This window comes from Podarcis erhardii (genome assembly GCF_964252035.2).
Source record: "Podarcis erhardii genome assembly, chromosome: 5".
Lineage (NCBI taxonomy): Eukaryota > Metazoa > Chordata > Lepidosauria > Squamata > Lacertidae > Podarcis > Podarcis erhardii.
In genome coordinates this window covers 62,001,853-62,019,169 of record NC_138509.1, presented here as the reverse complement: position 1 = coordinate 62,019,169, position 17,317 = coordinate 62,001,853, and the positions used below count along the sequence as shown (strand labels likewise).

Genomic DNA, 17,317 nt, shown 5'->3' with positions numbered 1-17,317 from the left:
ATTCCCACCCTTGATATACTCCCTTTTGCTCTCTACACTGGTATACCTTGTGCTGGCTTAATTTAAACTAGCAGCTGGCATAAGTAGATACACTGAGGTGAATAATTTATACTGATTTAAAGCCAGTTTGACTTGTGGGTGGGGTGAGAGTGATAGACCAGCTGGGAGAGGTTAGGATGTGATATACCTAGGGTTTGGGATCGCACCCTCACAATGTTGCCCTCTTCTGCAGCTTTTGTTATCTAAATACATTCATTTACATTAATTTTCTTGCAATTTGACAAACCAAAGGGCAACTACCTGGTATAATAAGTAGCAACAAACGTATGTGTGTGTGTGCACAATTTACAATAATATTTTTTATTTCCAGTGTGCTTTGGGGTAGGGAGAAATCACACATTCAAGACTGCAATCCTAGGCACACTTACTTGAGAGTAAGTTCCACTGAACTGAGACTTGCTTTCTTAAAAACACTAACAGATTCCTCAAAAGTGTAACAGTCTGACCCTTTGCCACTATACCTGGACTAAGATCCTATGCACACTCAGCAGGTCAACAATACAATAACAGCAGAAACCAAAAGCAAACATACCTGTACCACAACAGGCACTTCACAACATCCCTATAACAATGCTATAATACCCCCCCACACACACACATTACCCATGACAGCAATAGTCAACTACTCAGAAAGAGAATGCTGTGACCCCCCAACTCACTGCTGTGTGTAGGTACATCAATCTAAGTAAATTCATCCTGAATGTGATCCCCCTAAGCCCTCCTGAAATTGATCAGTGAGGGCTGCCTCATTCTACTCTAGGTGCTGGGCAGTACTTGACACAGTCAAGCACAAACTCCATTCCCTGGCATAAAGGGCAGATCCACCAACTGGGTGCTTTCTGATGTGGCTCTTCAAATGCCCATTTAAATTTCACAAGGAAGGTGGCATAATCATTAAGGAAGCAGGCAAGGCTCCAACACATATGGCAGGCAAAACAGGTTCCCATTTGGTCTGCCAGAAAATCCATCAGCTGGAAGGCAATTGGACCAAAAAGCTAAGAAACATTAATTGGGTTCTCAACAATTTTGTCTGGGAGGCTAATGAGACACTTTCTCCTAGGAGGTATTTGAGTTGGACTGGAGGTCGCAGCAGTATGGGCTGCCTGGAGCTGGCCTTGCAGGGCTGTATTCTCCACCATCGGTTGTGCAATTTATGCTTGCAGCACACCTAATTCTCTGCTGCCAGGGGGCTTCCTTCACACACAACTGGACTAAAAAAATGGTTCTGTAACAAGAACAACCTCAGTTTTACAGAGTTTCTGACTCAAGGTAAGAGTTTAGGTTTGGGCAGGGTGGGGCTAGACTTCAAGATTTAACAGCTCCCTGGACAGTTCTATGCAGGGTTCTGGCTGGAGACTCCACTAGAGCAGAACTCAAATGTTTCAGTATCAGTCAACCTCACACTGAACCTTAAATAAGAGCTGCAGCTTTGAGTAGTTAGCTCTGCCTCTTGTGAAAGAAACCTCCTAATTTAAAGGAGTCCAGCAATCGCATCCCATAATTCTTCTTGTGTCTTCTTAATTTCTGCAACTTCTCCCTTAACCCTTTCTTGCTCCTTCCTTATTTCCTTTACTTCCTGTTTTATTCGTTTCATTTCTTCTTCCAGGTTTTGTGTTCTTTTTGTTATTTCCTTCATCTGTCCCTTCAATTCATTAACTGTCATGTCATATTTTTTATCCATCGATTCTAATCTTGTCTCCAAATTCTTCTCACGTTGTTTAATATTTTTTTTAATTTCTGTAAACATTTTTAAAATGTCTCCCTTAAATTCAATATCTTGTTTTGATCCTCTTCTTTCCAAAGATGTCCCACCTTCTCCTGTTTTTTTCGGTGTTTGAGACATTATTTCTCTTTTCGTGCCACTAAGTATCACCCACAAATTTAACTTAACACCCTTCTGCCTCTTGATTGGCCAATCCACTATATTAGCAATCTTTGGGACACCAAATTTCTTCAAAGTAAACCACTAAAAAAGGAAAGGAGCTTTTTCTGCCTCTTGTTTGGCTAATCCATTGTAGTATCCTAATAAAATAGTCAAATGGGATAAACAAATAATAATGATAGTATTAAAAAGAAGAGCAACAAAAAAATACAATCAGGGAGACAAAATCTAAAAACCACAATAAGGGACAGAAAGAAATAAAATAAATAAATAAATAAATAAATAAATAAATTTCTTCCACCACCTGCCTGGCCAATCCAATCCTTTAATCAAAGTTCCAACAAAACCACATACACAAAATTTTAATCCATTATTCCTAAAAACAAATTCAGAAAAAGTAAAAAGAAAACAGGAGAGAAAAAGGGGAAAAGGAGAAAGAAAAAAGAGAAAAAAGGGAGAGAGAGAAATATATATATTCACCAAAGCAGCAGAGCCATAAATCTCCAAAAGTAAAAACAAAGCTAATCTTTCCCAGGGAACACAGTCCGGCACCATAAAATAAAAAAAAAATCAAAGTCCTTCTACTCCAACATGGATTGAATGAATTGAGGTAAAGAGAATCAAATTTGAGATTGAGATCTGTGCCTGAAGTACAAGGGGAGAATATTCTGGAGAGGCTAACATTGGAGATTGCACAATGGTTAAGTATGGAAGTGGGAGATATCAGAAAGACAATTCAGAATGCTTTTAGCAAAGAAATTTCCAGGAGATTGTTTGATTATATTTAATTTCCAGGAGATTGTTTGATTATATTTAAAGATAGAGAAATGAAGAATTTGATTTTACAGAAAAACAGAGAAAAAAGGCTGAGCTTTTATAATCATTTTTAAAGACGTCCCACTTTGTTTATTGAAAAAACGTGACCATTACAAAACATTGAGACAGGCATTACGGAAAAAATGGAATTGAATTTATGTGGGGATTTCCAGAAGGTATCTCCTTTCACTATAAAGGGGGAAAGTTTAAGTTTACAAGAGCTGATGAAGCACATACATTTTTGAGAAGATACAAAGAGTTGGGAAAAGGGGAGGTAGCAATTGTGGCAGGAGCAGCAGGACCGGCAGGATTGGAAGAAGAAGAAATAGATAGTAAAGAAGAAGAAGAAGAGGAAAAAAGGCAAGTTTAAGACTTTTACATTCTTATTGGTAAAGGGAGCACAAAATGGCACTGAAATTATGGATATGGAATGTTAATGGAATGAATGATAAAAAGAAAATACATAAAATTGGACATTTCCTTAAAAAAAGGAATTTGGACATTATTTGTTTACAAGAAACTCATGTGGCAAGAAAACATAGAAGAGTATTGATTAATAAAAAATTGGGAAATGAATTTGTTTCATTAGACAGAAGCAGGAAATAAGGAGTGGTTTTGTATATAAAAAATAAATTTGAGGCTCGGCAAATATTTAAAGATGAAGAAGGTAGGATAATTGCGGTACAAGTCACATGGCAAGGTGAAAAATTGATAATAGTCGGAGTGTATGCACCAGATGGAAGTAAAACTGAATTTTATAAAGATTTAGAAGAAAAATTATTTGAATTTGTGGATCAGGAAATCATAATAAAGGGTGACATGAATGGAGTGGTTTCGATGGAAATGGATAGGTTGAGATCAAGAGGAAAATCAAAAGAAGGGAAACTACCTAAGACTTTTTTTTTAATGATTGAGAACTGTAATTTGATAGATGTTTGGCGATTAAGACACCCATTAGAAAAACAATTTACTTATTTCTCAGAACCAAATCAATCAATGTCAAGAATAGACTATATTTGGATATCCAGCGAGTTAACACCGAGAGTGACAAAAATAGAAATACAACCAAAAATACTTTTGGATCTTAATGCAATAAAATGTGAAATAAAAGAAATGGAGGAAAAAACTTTTCGATGGAGACTAAATGAGAACTTATTGGATGATCAAAAAATAAATGAGAAAGCACAGAAGACTCTGATGGATTATTTTGTGAATAATATAGTAATAAAGGAACAAAAACAAGTGTGGTATGAGATGCTAGCAAAGCAGTAATGAGAGGCTTCTTTATACAGCAAAACAGTATTAGAAATATATTCAGAGAAAAAGGCAAGAAAGAAATACTAAAACAAATAATGGAAAATGAGAAAAAATTAGTTAAAAACCCAAATAATGTGAAAATAAATCAGAATATTAAAATCTTGCAAAGTCAATTTGCAATTATAATAAACCGAGAAGTAGAATGGAATATTAAAAGAATGAGACAAAGTAACTTTGAATATGCTAACAAATCTGGAAAGTGGCTGGCATGGCAGATCAAAAAGATAAAGAAACAGAATACAATTAATAAGATTGTAGTGGAAGGAAAGGAAGTAGATAACCTGAAAGAAATTAGAAAAGGATTCGTAAATTTCTATAGACATTTATATAAAAGAGCTGGAGAGAATGATGTAAAGATTTCTTGCGACAGAAAGAGGTGCAAAAAATTCCGACAGAAAAGAAAGACAGACTGAATGACTTAATTGAAACAGAATAAATTAAAGCTGCTATAAAAGAACTAAAAAGTGGAAAGGCACCAGGACCGGATGGATTCACAGCAAAATATTATAAAGAAATGAAATATGCCCTACTTGTACCGTTGAAAGAAGTGTTGAACAATATATTAAGAAAAGGAGAATTACCAGAAACATGGAAAGAAGCATATATTACATTAATACCAAAACAAGATTCGGATTTAACACAAGTAAAGAACTATAGGCCGATTTCGCTGTTAAATAATGATTACAAACTATTTGCAAGCATACTGGCAAATAGATTGAAAAAGATATTGAATGAGATAATTCATAAGGACCAAGCAGGCTTTTTACCTGGCAGACAGATGAAAGACAACATAAGAAATATAGTTAATATAATTGAATATCTGACTGCCAGAAATGAAAAGCAAGCGGTGTTAATTTTTGTGGATGCGGAAAAGGCCTTTGATAATATATCTTGGGAGTTCATGTTAAAGAATTTGGAATTAATGGACACTGGACAATTCTTCTTACAAGAATTAAAAGCTATATATTCAGAACAGAGAGCAAAACTGATTGTAAATGATATAGTAACAGAAAGTATTGATATTACGAAAGGTACAAGACAAAGGTATCCAATATCACCATTATTATTCATATCGGTACTGGAAGTCTTTCTACGGACAATAAGGAGAAATGAAACAATAAAAGGAATTTCAGTTGTTCAGAATGAGTATAAAGTGAAAGCCTTTGCCGATGACTTGGTACTAACAATAGAAGATCCAGTTACAAGTGTTAAAGGAATATTAGAACAGTTTGGGCAAGTGGCAGTTTTAAATTGAACAAAACCAAAACCAAAATGATCGTTAAAAATATGAAACAGGACTCGGTGGAAGTACTGCAACAACAAATGGGCATAGAAGGAGTAAAAAAGTTAAATATTTAGTTATTTGCTTAACGCCTAAAAATATTGATCTTTTTCAAAATAATTATACACTGGTGTGGAATGGAATTAAAAGAGACTTGGAAATATGGGGAAGGATGAAATTGTCATTTTGGGGAAGGATTTCTTTTATCAAAATGAATGTGCTACCAAAGATGTTATTTTTGTTTCAGTCAATTCCAATAATCAAGGGGGCAACAATTTTTAAAGGGTGGCAAAAAGCAATTTCAAGATATATCTGGCAGGGAAAGAAGCCAAGAATACAATATAAGTTGTTAACAGATGTTAAAGAAAGAGAAGGCTTCGCCCTGCCAGATTTGAAATTGTATTATGAAGTATCTTGTCTCTGTTGGTTAAAAGAATGGATGTTATTAGAAAATACAGAATTGTTAGATCTGAAAGGTTATGATAATAGATTTGGTTGGCACGCATATTTATGGTATAACAAAACAAAAGTCCATAAAGGATCTGGAAACCACATATTTCGAAGATCTCTAATAGAAATATGGGATAGGTATCAAAACCTACTGGAATGTAAAACGCCGCATTGGTTATCTCCATTAGAAGCAATGAGTGTGAAAAGGATCAATATGGGTGGGAATTGGATAACTTATGGGGAATTAATACAAAATGATGGGAGTAAGTGGAAGATGAAGCTATATGAAGAAATTAAAGAATATGTGAATGATTGGCTCCACTACCGCCAGGTCAATGAAATGTTTAAACAGGATTTTAAAGAAAAAGGATTTGATGATAATAAATCAAAGTTTGAAGTAGAGATATTAAGTAATAAATAGAAAAATTTTGTCCAAAATGTATAAAATTGCTGCTTGAATGGCATTTGAAGGATGAGGAGGTTTGTTATTGTTTAGTCGTTTAGTCGTGTCCGAATCTTCGTGACCCCATGGACCAGAGCACGCCAGGCACTTCTGTCTTCCACTGCCTCCTGCAGTTTATGAGGAGGTAAAGTCGGTAATGATTCATTGGGCCAAAGATATTGGGTATAATATACAGTTGAATGATTGGGGAAAACTATGGAATGAAGGTTTAAATGTGATGAAAATGATGTATAGATGGTATATTACACCCGATAAATTAGCTAAAATGTATAAAGTTAGCAATAAATGTTGGAAATGCAAAGAAAAAGAGGGAATATTTTATCATATGTGGTGGGAATGTAAAAAGGTGAAAAACTTCAGGGAGATGATATATAATGAGATGAAAGAAATGTTGAAATATACATTTATTAAGAAACCAGAAGCATTTTTACTTGGCATTGTAGGGGATGACATAAACAGAAAGGATTGTAAGTTGTTTTTATATGCAGTGACGGCAGCAAGAATATTATTGGCACAAAAATGGAAGCAAGAAGAATTACCGACAAAAGAAGAATGGAGGATGAAATTGATGGACTATGCAGAATTGGATAAACTAACCAGAAGAATTCGAAACCTGCGGGACCAGAGATTCACAGAAGACTGGTGTAAATTTACGGACTATTTGAAAAGTAATTGTAATGACCAGATTACGTTTGTAGGTTTGCAAGAAGTTTTGTGAGGTAAATTATTTGAATAACTGCAAAAATGGTTAAACAGGTGGATTGTGATTTAAGATAATTAAAGGCAATAGGAATTTAAGAAATGCAGAAAAAATGATAAAAATGGTGGATCATCAGAGGTGCTGATGGAAGTCCAAAAAGATTTTATAAGATGTGAAGTTCTGTGGATTGTATAATAATTGGCATGTTGAAATTCATAAAAATTATATATATATATATATATATTTTAAAGGGGTCCAGTCTGCTTTAGCAGTTGTCACCTCTGACGGAAAGGGGAGACTGTGCTTCTACTAGGCTTCCAAGCTGGAGTTCTTCAAGTCAGAGGAGGAAACATCATCATCATCGTCTATTCTACTTTATATGTTTAAGAAAAAAATCTCAGTGGTTTGCAACACATAAAAACATCAACTAAAAGAATCCAGAATAAGACTTCCTGTTTGCAGCAAACCCGGAGCTCTGGCACCCAGGAGGGGGTCCCAGACAGAGATTAATGGGGGGGGTAAGGGGCATGTCTCCCCTAACCTTTTGAGGGTATTGAAAGGGCAAGACCCACGGTCATCCATTAGTGCCTTTTCTTTGTTTGTGAGCGGGGATGGAAATCCCTGTCTCCCAGACAAAAAGGTAAGGGCACTGGGCTCAATGGCTCCATCCAAGGACAGCCCAAGCAAGCTAGTGATGAAAGCTGTGGAACACCTTTGAATTTGGGACAAGAGGCGCCTCGCTGAAAAGATCCTGATTTATGCTGGAGGAGAAAATCATCTGTTTGGAAAGGTTTGGAAAGAATGAAAGACGCTAATTTTTGCTTTGCTTGAACGGTGGAAGGAGCGGAGGGGAGGCAATATTTTAAGTCATTTTTTTTTATCTAAAGCAATGGAATGCAAAGTTTTCAGGACAAGTGGACTTTAAAGATACCTCTTCACAATTAATTTATTTTATAACTAAGGACTTTGCCTGAAAGAAGATGGAGAGTAACAACCTTGAGGGACTTTTGAGAGATTTTGACCACCCCTTGGAACTTCATATTGTGAAATGAAAATAGTAAAGAAGAAAAATGGGTAACAACTGGATTGACTGTTTGTTAGGCACTGAGAAGAGAATAAACTGCGGAGTTGGATGTAATGGAACTGAGGATCGGCAGGATGGACTGCAGAAAGATTTATTAGTTTAGGGGGGAGGATGGAGAGGAGATCTGGATTTTGTTGCGATTACATCAGCCCCCCCCCCCCCCGAAGCTTGAAAAAAGAACAGTGAAAGGGACAGGATGGACCGCAGTGTATACCAACCTGACAGCTTCTGAGACTTTCAGACAGAAGAGAGATGGGTTGTGATTGTTTATTAATGAGATGGTTGTATGTAAAATTGAGGATTAAATTTGGTGAAATGTGAAGGATGGGTGATGCTGGGAGATCGGCAGTGTTAATGGGGGAGAATGTTTATTATATATTTAGGGGTTTCATTTTCAGCCTTTGCATGCCACACCCGTGCAGGTGAGTTGATTACTGGGGACAGATGTCAGGCAGCAATGTTCAGGGCCATGTTAAGGAGGAATGTGTGTATGTTGTCTGGGAGGAAGCAATATCTGTTTTTCTCAGACAAAGTGTTACTCAAGAGGTATCAGAAGGAAATGTTTGAAAATTGATGAGCGACTATTATAGATAGATGGAAGATTTACTCTACTCAACTATTTTGAGGACAGGCTATGACAATGTATAAAAGCCATAGCAGAAATTGGTAATTGAACAGGTGATGTGTAGGGAGAAGGGATGAATGCATTTTGAAATAATAGTTATTTTGTTAAGAGCAGCAAACGAGGGTGGAAAATAGAGGGGACATTTTGGGGGGGTTAGTTTTTAAATTTGTATTGAATTTATATTAATTTGGTGACAATTTGTTTAAAATTAAGGAAAATAAACAATTGGCAAAAAATCCCAAAAACAATCCAGAATAAAACATAACTGAAGAAAGTCAAATATAATCATTACAGTCAAAATAAAACATTACAAAGGAGGCCCATTACGGACTGCACACTTAAACGTGTTAGCCACCTAGAGTGGCTGGGGAAACCCCACCAGATGGGCAGGGTATAAATATTTATTATTATTATTATTAACGTGGCAAACTTGACCAAAAATATCTGAAACATTTCAAAAGATAACATTACTAAAGCAAGTTCAAATACGAAATGAACATTCAAACAGGCATAATTAACAAGAGAATAAAGTATTATCATAAGCATATAGTATTGCTGCTGCTTCTGTTGCTCCCACTACTGCTAATGGTTGTCCAGGGTGGGCAATGGCTGTGAAAACTGAGGCTCTGTGATCTGGGCCTGCAGAAAAATACAGCCAAGATGACCTCCTCAGACTGGAAGTTACTCAGTGGGCTCGTTTTGCATACGGGCTTCTGCCTTAATATGAACAACTAGGGTTGGCCCTGAGGGAAATTCCATCTCCTCCAAATCCCCCGTTTTATATTCCAACGACAAGGAAACCAAGCCAGCACATGACATACCATATCCGACATCATCCTTACAGGTTCAGGCTATTCATCCTTGATTATATGTTCCTCCTTTCTGTTCTGCCAAGGGTAGGGTTCTTTCTGGATCTGGAGCCAATAAGCACACCAGTGGATAAAGAATAAGTAATGATTTCTTTGCATAAGGTTAACAAATAGCAGCAGGCATACAAAACACAAATTATAGCATACCAGACAGAAGTCACACACAATCTCCCCTTCAGCTGCCCGGAGCTCCAGATAAAGCAGCAAGAGAGACCCTGGCCAGTCTTACAGCATCTGGTACCTCCATCTATGAAGAAGCTCCCTGAGTCCCTTCAGCCTACAGCTTTTATAGCCAACTTTGATTTGATTGATTGCACCTGGTTAGCAGGCACCTGGTTAGCCCGGGGCACTGGGTGTGACTAATGCGGAGTAGCTGAGAGTCTCCAACCCAATTCACTGCAACTGGGTATCCTCCCTACTAGCCAATCAGCACTTGGAACACAGGAGACCCAGGAAACTCCTAACACAGGTGTGTGAAAAACAAATTATACTGTCATGAATAGGCAAATATTAAACTGGGGATGTAAAAGGGAAAGAGACATATCATCTAACTCCTCGAAATTACAGCGGTCTTCCGCATTTCTCCTAGACTTTCATTTCCTATATATGTTGGGGTTTGTTTGTTTTTGCCCCAGGTCATCAGAGAACTCCCTGTAGGCCTATAAAGTCACATAGGCTTCGTTAGATGTCTCCAATTTTCCCTTCCATTAGAATACTTCTTGAACGTGCCTTCAAAATTTGTCGTACCTCTGGAACACCTTCAGAATTTATAGTCATTGCTCCTATCCAACATTTCTGACATCGATTTTTGATATTGAGCTTTTTGATACTGATTTTCTGAGTCTAGTGTATATATCTGACTATGCTCAGTTTTTACATCCCTTGCTATCATATATTCCAATATGATATGCTCACATTTCCCCAAGGTTCTCACCATTTTCACTTCATAACAAGGACAGGCAAGGATCAAATGGCACAGCAGGATAGGGTTGTTACTCTGTCAGACAAGCTGAATATACTAAGCAACACAGGTTAGAGCACAAGTTATATGTAGCCAGTGAAACTTCTAAGTCCACCAAGTAATGGGTCAGAAGCAGTTGTGTGCAGACCTGATATATCATCTCAGGAGGTATACTGCCTTCCTGGAATATGTGTTCAAGATATGGAGAGGTTGATTAAACTCATAAAACCCACTGACTGAAATCTATTGCCAATCCATTTGTGAGCCAATGCTGCAATCAGAAGAAATCTTGAACAGATTTCCAAGGTTCTGGGTAGGAAGCTAAAGGATTTGGGGGCACAAGCTGTGTTTTATCACTGCTTCTTGAGGAAGACTGCCAAAGAACTTTTAAGGGAGGTCTGGGTATACCACCCACATTCCCAGCCAGTTACTTTTCTCCACTCAATGAGCAGTACAATGGATACTGAGGGGAGATAAACAGCTGGCTGGCTGGCAATTTTGGAAATGTACAGTCCTCCTGTTGAATCTATTTATTATATTAATATGCCACCCTTCAAAATGGATTCCAGGGCAGTTCCTAACACTTTAAAATCTTCTGCCTTCACATAGCATTCCGTTCATCTATGGCAATCTGTTCTACTGCATCTATGGGAATATTCTGCAGATGGGTGATGACTATGGTAGACTGGATTGTGCCCCAAAGTGATTATTCTAAATTTAAAAACAATAATCCAAGCTGACAGTTGGCCTGATTTTTTAACCTTTATTCCCCCTCCTCCCATTTTTCTGCTTTGCGCAACAAATTGAATAATTTAAGAGTTTGGGGAGATTCGAAGCATGCCACGATTTTGTGGGATTTTGTTTGGTTCTAATAAAGGTGTTGCCCAACAAGGCTTTTCAGTTACTTGCGAGTAAATCCCCTTAAACTCAGCGGAACTTACTTCTGAGTGAACGTGCACCGGGTCCTGTTGAAGGGCTGCAATTTTTTGTGTTTTTACTTGGAGAGTATAGTACTGTATTCATTAACTGTGCAAGTGGCGAGGTTGTTTTGGGTTACAGTATTTAGAGAAGGCCAATCTGGTTATTCCGGCAGTGCTTTTCCTTACTAAAATAACGAGCCCGCCCAGGGAGGCCGCGTCTGCCTACGAGTTTCGCGGCGGCGGCGACGGGCCAACTACACTCTGTGGGCGCTCAGAGACTTCCCTCGCCGTCCTTCGCGCGTCCCAACCTGGGCGCCGAGATTCAAAACAGGTTCTGCGTTCGCTGAGGAAGCTCCGCCAAGCCCTGGCGTAAGGAGCGTGCAGGGCCGCTGAGCGTTGTTTTGATAATGGTGAGAGGATGACGTCCCCGATCGCCGCGTCTCTCTCGGGGGCAGCGCTACCGCTAACCGGCTTTAAGGAAGACACTGGGCCTTGGTCGGGCTCGCTCAGCGCCTCCCGAGCCCCGCCCAGCTCGCTTGGGAAAGACGGCTCGGGCGCCCGACGAGACGCGAAGGGGGTGGGTGTGCTGAGAGAGAGGGAAAGAGAGAGGGAATGGCCGCGCATGCGCAGTGGCGAACCCAGGCGGCCGCGGTGATGGCTACGCAGTGACGGTTGGATCTAACGGTTGCTATTGACGTTGGGGCTGGGGGGGTGCGGTGGATGGTTCTGACGCCGAGAACGGCTGGGAGTAGCGAAGCCGTTGGCCCCACGGAGGAGGCCCTGGGAGCCGCGCGGTGATGCGGCGGCGCTGAAACTCCGGGCGGAGGCGCCTCCCCCCCCCCCGCCCCTACCAGAGCCGGGCCCGGGCCGTCGCCCTGCGCGCTGGGTTCGCGGATCCTGCCTCGGCCCCTCCCCCGCATGCGGGGCCTCCCCTCCGCCTGAGGCGCCCCGGGAGGGCGAGCGAGCAAGGCCGGCATGGGCGGCCGCCTGGAGTAGCCGCCTGGGCCGCCGCCGCTCGGCGCGAAGAGGAGCTGCGGCGGGGGAGGTGGCGGCGGGGAGGCGGCGGCGGCGGCGGAGGAGGAGGAGCAGGCCCCGGCTCCGGCCCTGGCTGTGAGGAGGGCGCTTCGATGCGGGGCTAGGAGCGCAGCCGCCCCTCGGCCTGCCTGCCCTGCCCGGGCGCGGAGCCGCGCTTTCTTCTCAGCCCGGAGCCGTCGGCCTCAGCGTCTGCGATGAACCCGGTGAATGCTACAGCCCTGTACATCTCCGCCAGTCGTCTGGTGCTCAACTACGGCCCCGGAGAGGACCCGCAGTGCCTGGCCGAGATCGGCAAGCTGCTGCCCTACTTCCGGCAGTCGCTCTCTTGCTGTGTGTGCGGTGAGTGAGGCGCTTTCTATTGTTCTGGGCCGCGGGCGAGCCGGCACCCTCCTTTTCCCTCCCTCCGTCCGTCCCTTTGGCTCGGGCTCGCCTCACTCGCTACACCCACTTGGAAATGGGCAGGGAGCAAAGCCTCCGCCGCCTTTTCGGGGAAACCTCGCTTGGCAGCCGAGAGGCGCGCGCGCCCCGCCGGGCGACTCGCTCTTCCCGCCCGAGAGTTGTGAAAGACCCCTCTCCGCGCTCCCCCCGCCGCCCGGTCTCCTTGGAACTGACCGGGAAATGGGCTTGCCGGCTCCTTGAGTAAATGCTGTCACTGACAGGGACACCCCGCGAAGGAGGGGGACCCAGACCACAACAAGAACCCGAGTCACATGTCCCTCCTTTGCCGCTCTGTGGACGAGATGGGCTTCTGAAAACTTTGATCTTTTTATAACTCTTCCTAATGGGGTTCCATACTTCGCCTGTTCGCTCAAGCGGAATAGCCTATGTTGATTTGTTAGGGCAAACTTTTTTTTCCTAACACCTTAAAGACCAACTGTGTATGCTTACTTGAAAGTAAGCTTTATTATGGTCCTGTACTCCCAAGTAGGCGTGCATAAGATATCAGGCGAACACTTTTAGTGTGGCATAAGTTTAGACTGAGGATGAGAATGTTTTGCATATGTGTATAGTCGGTCTGTTACTCTGTGAAGTTAAAAGTTTTGGCAGTAGTGCATTTGGGAAGCTAAATATGTAAAGTGTGTTTGCTTTGTGTAGCAACACATTTGAAGTGCTATATATATATATATATATATATATATATATATATATATATAATGGTCGCTGAGTTGGTGAACAAGGCAGTAGAGCTTGAGGGAAAATGTTGTATACTGGGAGGAAGGGGTAAGGTCATCCCTGTACTGATGGTGTTCAGTTTGTTTTGGTAGTTGGATAACAGACGTTCGTGTGAAGAAACACTCTAACCAGAGTATTGAACAAGCTGCATTGTAAGGTTGAGCATAGGAGTACAGACTTCAAAAAATGTAAACAGTCTTAAATTGCATAGGGACATTGTAACATATTCTGTAATCACTCTTTATCAATGTACTGATAACTTCTGGTCATTGCATCTTAAAATTAGCAGAAATAGGTTAAATATTTTAACTGCTACCATTTAGAACAGAGTTTGTGAGATTGCTTTTTGCAAGAGGGAACAAATTTTAGACTGTGTCAGGTCCTTAGCTCTTCATTCACATATTCCTTTAAAAAAAAAGAATTATCAATTACGTTGAAGGTATTAATTTAAAATAAAACATAACTTCTGAAGTTCATCTCCAGTGAATAAGTGAATGGAGCTGACTCGAGGCACCATGGCATCTCAGGCAGAGAATTCAGGTAGTTCCTAGTCCTCTGCAGTGCATAACTTGTCATTCCCAAAACTTAGTCAACACATCCATTTCTTATTGCTATGATCAAGCATTCTATTAAAGCCATTGGTTTACATTGAATTAAACAAAGTTTAACATAAGTTCTGTGTTTAAACTCTGTTGTGAAAGGGGAATAATATGGGTGATTTTCTACTAACCTGTCCTGTCAGTGCAAGGATTTATGCTTGTGTTGTGGCAATCCCTGCCTCCCCCCCCCCTTTTGCTCCAGAGGGTTGGAACACCTAGAGTAGGTTTCAGGGTTGTGTGGTGGGAGGAGAGGGGGGAAGAACATTTTGTTGCACGAGCAGAAATAATTGCACTGGCAGAATGATTGCCATAATGCTATGTTGGATTTCACCCTATATGGTTAAATACCTGTCCTTTTCATTATGTCCATGGAACTCTTTGTACCTGAGGCAACTGATTCAACCTTGTGATAGGGCTGGCATTTGACACAACTGATACATTGGTGAAAAATCTGACAAAGCTAGCACATGGGTCAGTGATCCTAAACCCTTTGGACTTGTGGGTATGTGGAATCCTGAGAGAATTTTGTGGGCACTAGTCTCAAAATAGCTGCTGTGGGGCATGGAAAAAGAGAAAACATGGAAATTGGATTAAAAACAGATCCTCTTGTATTTTCATGATTTTTACATGGAACTTCCCCTAGGACACCATCAAATGTTGGATGATATATGTCTCCTTGGATTGATCTATATTATTATTATTATTATTATTATTATTATTATTATTATTAAAATCTGTAAATATACCTGCAGGTCTCAGAGCGGTTCACAAGATAAAATCACAATGTAAGAACACAAAATACATAATCAAAATAAAAACAAAAACAAAAAAGAATACCCCCCCAACACATTTTAAAAGCGCATTGGATGTCAATCAGTCAAAGGCCTGGTTAAAGAGGAATGTTTTTGCCTGGTGCCTAAAGGTCTATAATGAAGGTACCAGGTGAACCTCACTGGGGAGAGCATTCCACAAACAGGGAACCACCGGAAAAAGGCCCATTCTTGTGCTGCCACCCTCCAGACCGCTCATGGTGGAGGCACATGAAGAAGGGCCTACACAGATCCAAGGCTTGTCACTGCCACCATGGTACAAAATGGAGATCTTCAGAACAAATCCATGTCCCATGGTAGCTCTGGCAAGCACTAGATAGTTGGTTTTTACAGTGCAATCAGTAGAAACCAATATCGGCTGTAATTTAATGATGTTTCATAGGGATATCTTTGGGAGAAGAAAAGGCTAAGAAGTAAACAATACACAAATCCAGAGTGGAGTCTCTAATAAGACAGTTGGATGGTGTTTTGTATGCCTCCTTCTGGCAACTCCTGCAGCCAAGCTGGTGCCAAACTTATTGCTTTTCTTTTCTTTGGACCACATCAGTGAGGCCTAGATGGGGGTCTTGTCTGGGGAGCCCAGGACCTCCATACACACTGCCCAGGCTTGCGCCTGGGGAGGTCACTTCACTGCTAATAATGCAGTGGTTTGACGTCATCCCTGGAGTCACACTCCATTGTCTTTTGAGACAGACAGATGCCAACATAGAATCATAGAATCAGTGTTGCGTGGAATATAGAATCGTGGAGTTGGAAGGGACCCTGAGGATCATCTAGTCTAATCCCCTGCAATGCAGGAATATGCAGTAGTCTCATATGGGGCTTGAACCTGCAACCTTGGCATCATGCTCTAACCAATTGAGCTCTCTAGTTCTCCAAAGGGCATATCTTTTAAAATTACAATGATTCTTGCAATGGAGCCTTATTTTTGTGCCACGATGGCACATTCACCACAGTTCACTGTTCCATCATATTGTGGATAGCTTGAGAAGGGAAGGGAGAGTGACCAATGAGATGGGAGGGGGAGGGGCATGTTTAAACTTTTGGTAGATGCCAGAGAGCAAAGAGAAATTGATCTGAGAGCAAGAAAAACCCTTCCAGACATCCAGTTTGTTGTTTCTGTGGGTTCAGGTGCTCTTGCTGGCACAAACCTACTGGAAACGAATATACAATGGTACCTCTGGATGTGAATGGGATCCGTTTCAGAGCCCCGTTCATATCCTGAAGTGAATGCAACCCGTGTCTGTGCGTGCGCAGGTTGCGATTCACCGCTTCTGCGCATGCGCGTGTCGTCATTTTGAGCGTCTGAGCGAGCGGCGAAACCCGGAAGTAACGTGTTCTGTTACTTCTGGGTCGCCGCGGAGCGCAACCCGAAAACGCTAAACCTGAAGCAACTTCAACCCGAGGTATGACTGTAAAAGCACAAGACTCAGACCAATGTAGGTTAGCAATAACCCTGACTGGAATCACTGGCGAAGGAAGGTGGGTGCGGGGTGTGTGGTACGCACTGGGTGTCAGCCGTGAGGGTGGGTGACATCGCCATGCCATCCCCCCATGCTTGCTGCGTGGGCAGCTAGCAGCGCCACCCCCCCTATCCCGGCGGGCGGTTAGCGGTGCCCCTCCCACGCTCTCTGCGTGGGGCGGCTAGGCGGCTAGCCCTGCCTCCATGGACCGGCTAGCTCTGTCCCCGCGCCACTCCCTGTGCTAGGGCAGGTAGCTCCACCCCGACTGGAATGTTGTTGTTGTTTAGTCGTTAATACATGGTGTATTTTGATTTACTGAGATTCTGTTACTCCATTGCTTGATGCAGAAACAGCTGGCTTGAATTTGATTTTAGAAAATTACTTTTTCCATTGTACACCAAATGCTCTGTGGTCTTTTCTGAAAGTAAATTTTATTCCCTATCCACTGTAGGATTGCTAAACTTTAAATGCTTCAATTTTGGAATCAGTATGAACATTCTGTTTGATGTTGCTGACAGGATCAAGTTTACCTGGATCGTGCTTTTCACTGTTGGTCGAAATCCTATGTGGTCTCCTTTTATTGTGGTTGCTTTAAAAGGGCAGTTTTAACTGCTATATACTTGCAGTAATGCTCACTATGTTAAACATAGCTTCTTGTTAATCCTTCTAGTCCATGCCAGTGGCAAAGGGTCAGGATTGAGGACCTGATAGATGGGACCGAGGGACCACATTTGGCCCATAGACTGGAGGGTCCTGACCTTACCTTTGCTATTGGACATAAGAATAAC

At 41.5% G+C, this 17,317-nt stretch overlaps 1 protein-coding gene and 1 long non-coding RNA gene across 3 annotated transcripts in view; one reads left to right on the top strand and one right to left on the bottom strand.

The window, feature by feature from the left end:
• Positions 1–343: 343 nt before the first annotated feature.
• Positions 344–12,322, bottom strand: LOC309342718. The gene is made up of 4 exons (XR_014156992.1): positions 11,451–12,322; positions 9,501–9,593; positions 1,299–2,082; positions 344–1,239 (listed from the first exon to the last, which is right to left on the bottom strand). It is a non-coding gene; the product is annotated as an uncharacterized lncRNA (long non-coding RNA).
• Positions 12,323–12,509: 187 nt separating this feature from the next.
• MSL2 (MSL complex subunit 2) overlaps positions 12,510–17,317 on the top strand; it is a 28,410-nt gene continuing 23,602 nt past the window's right edge. For both annotated transcript variants that reach the window (XR_014156991.1, XM_081863515.1), the window contains exon 1: positions 12,510–12,803. Coding sequence is in view for 1 of the 2 variants with exons in the window: in XM_081863515.1 (XP_081719641.1) it covers positions 12,659–12,803 (145 nt within the window). In the remaining variant the exon portion in view is untranslated. The remainder of the gene's footprint in view (positions 12,804–17,317) is intronic.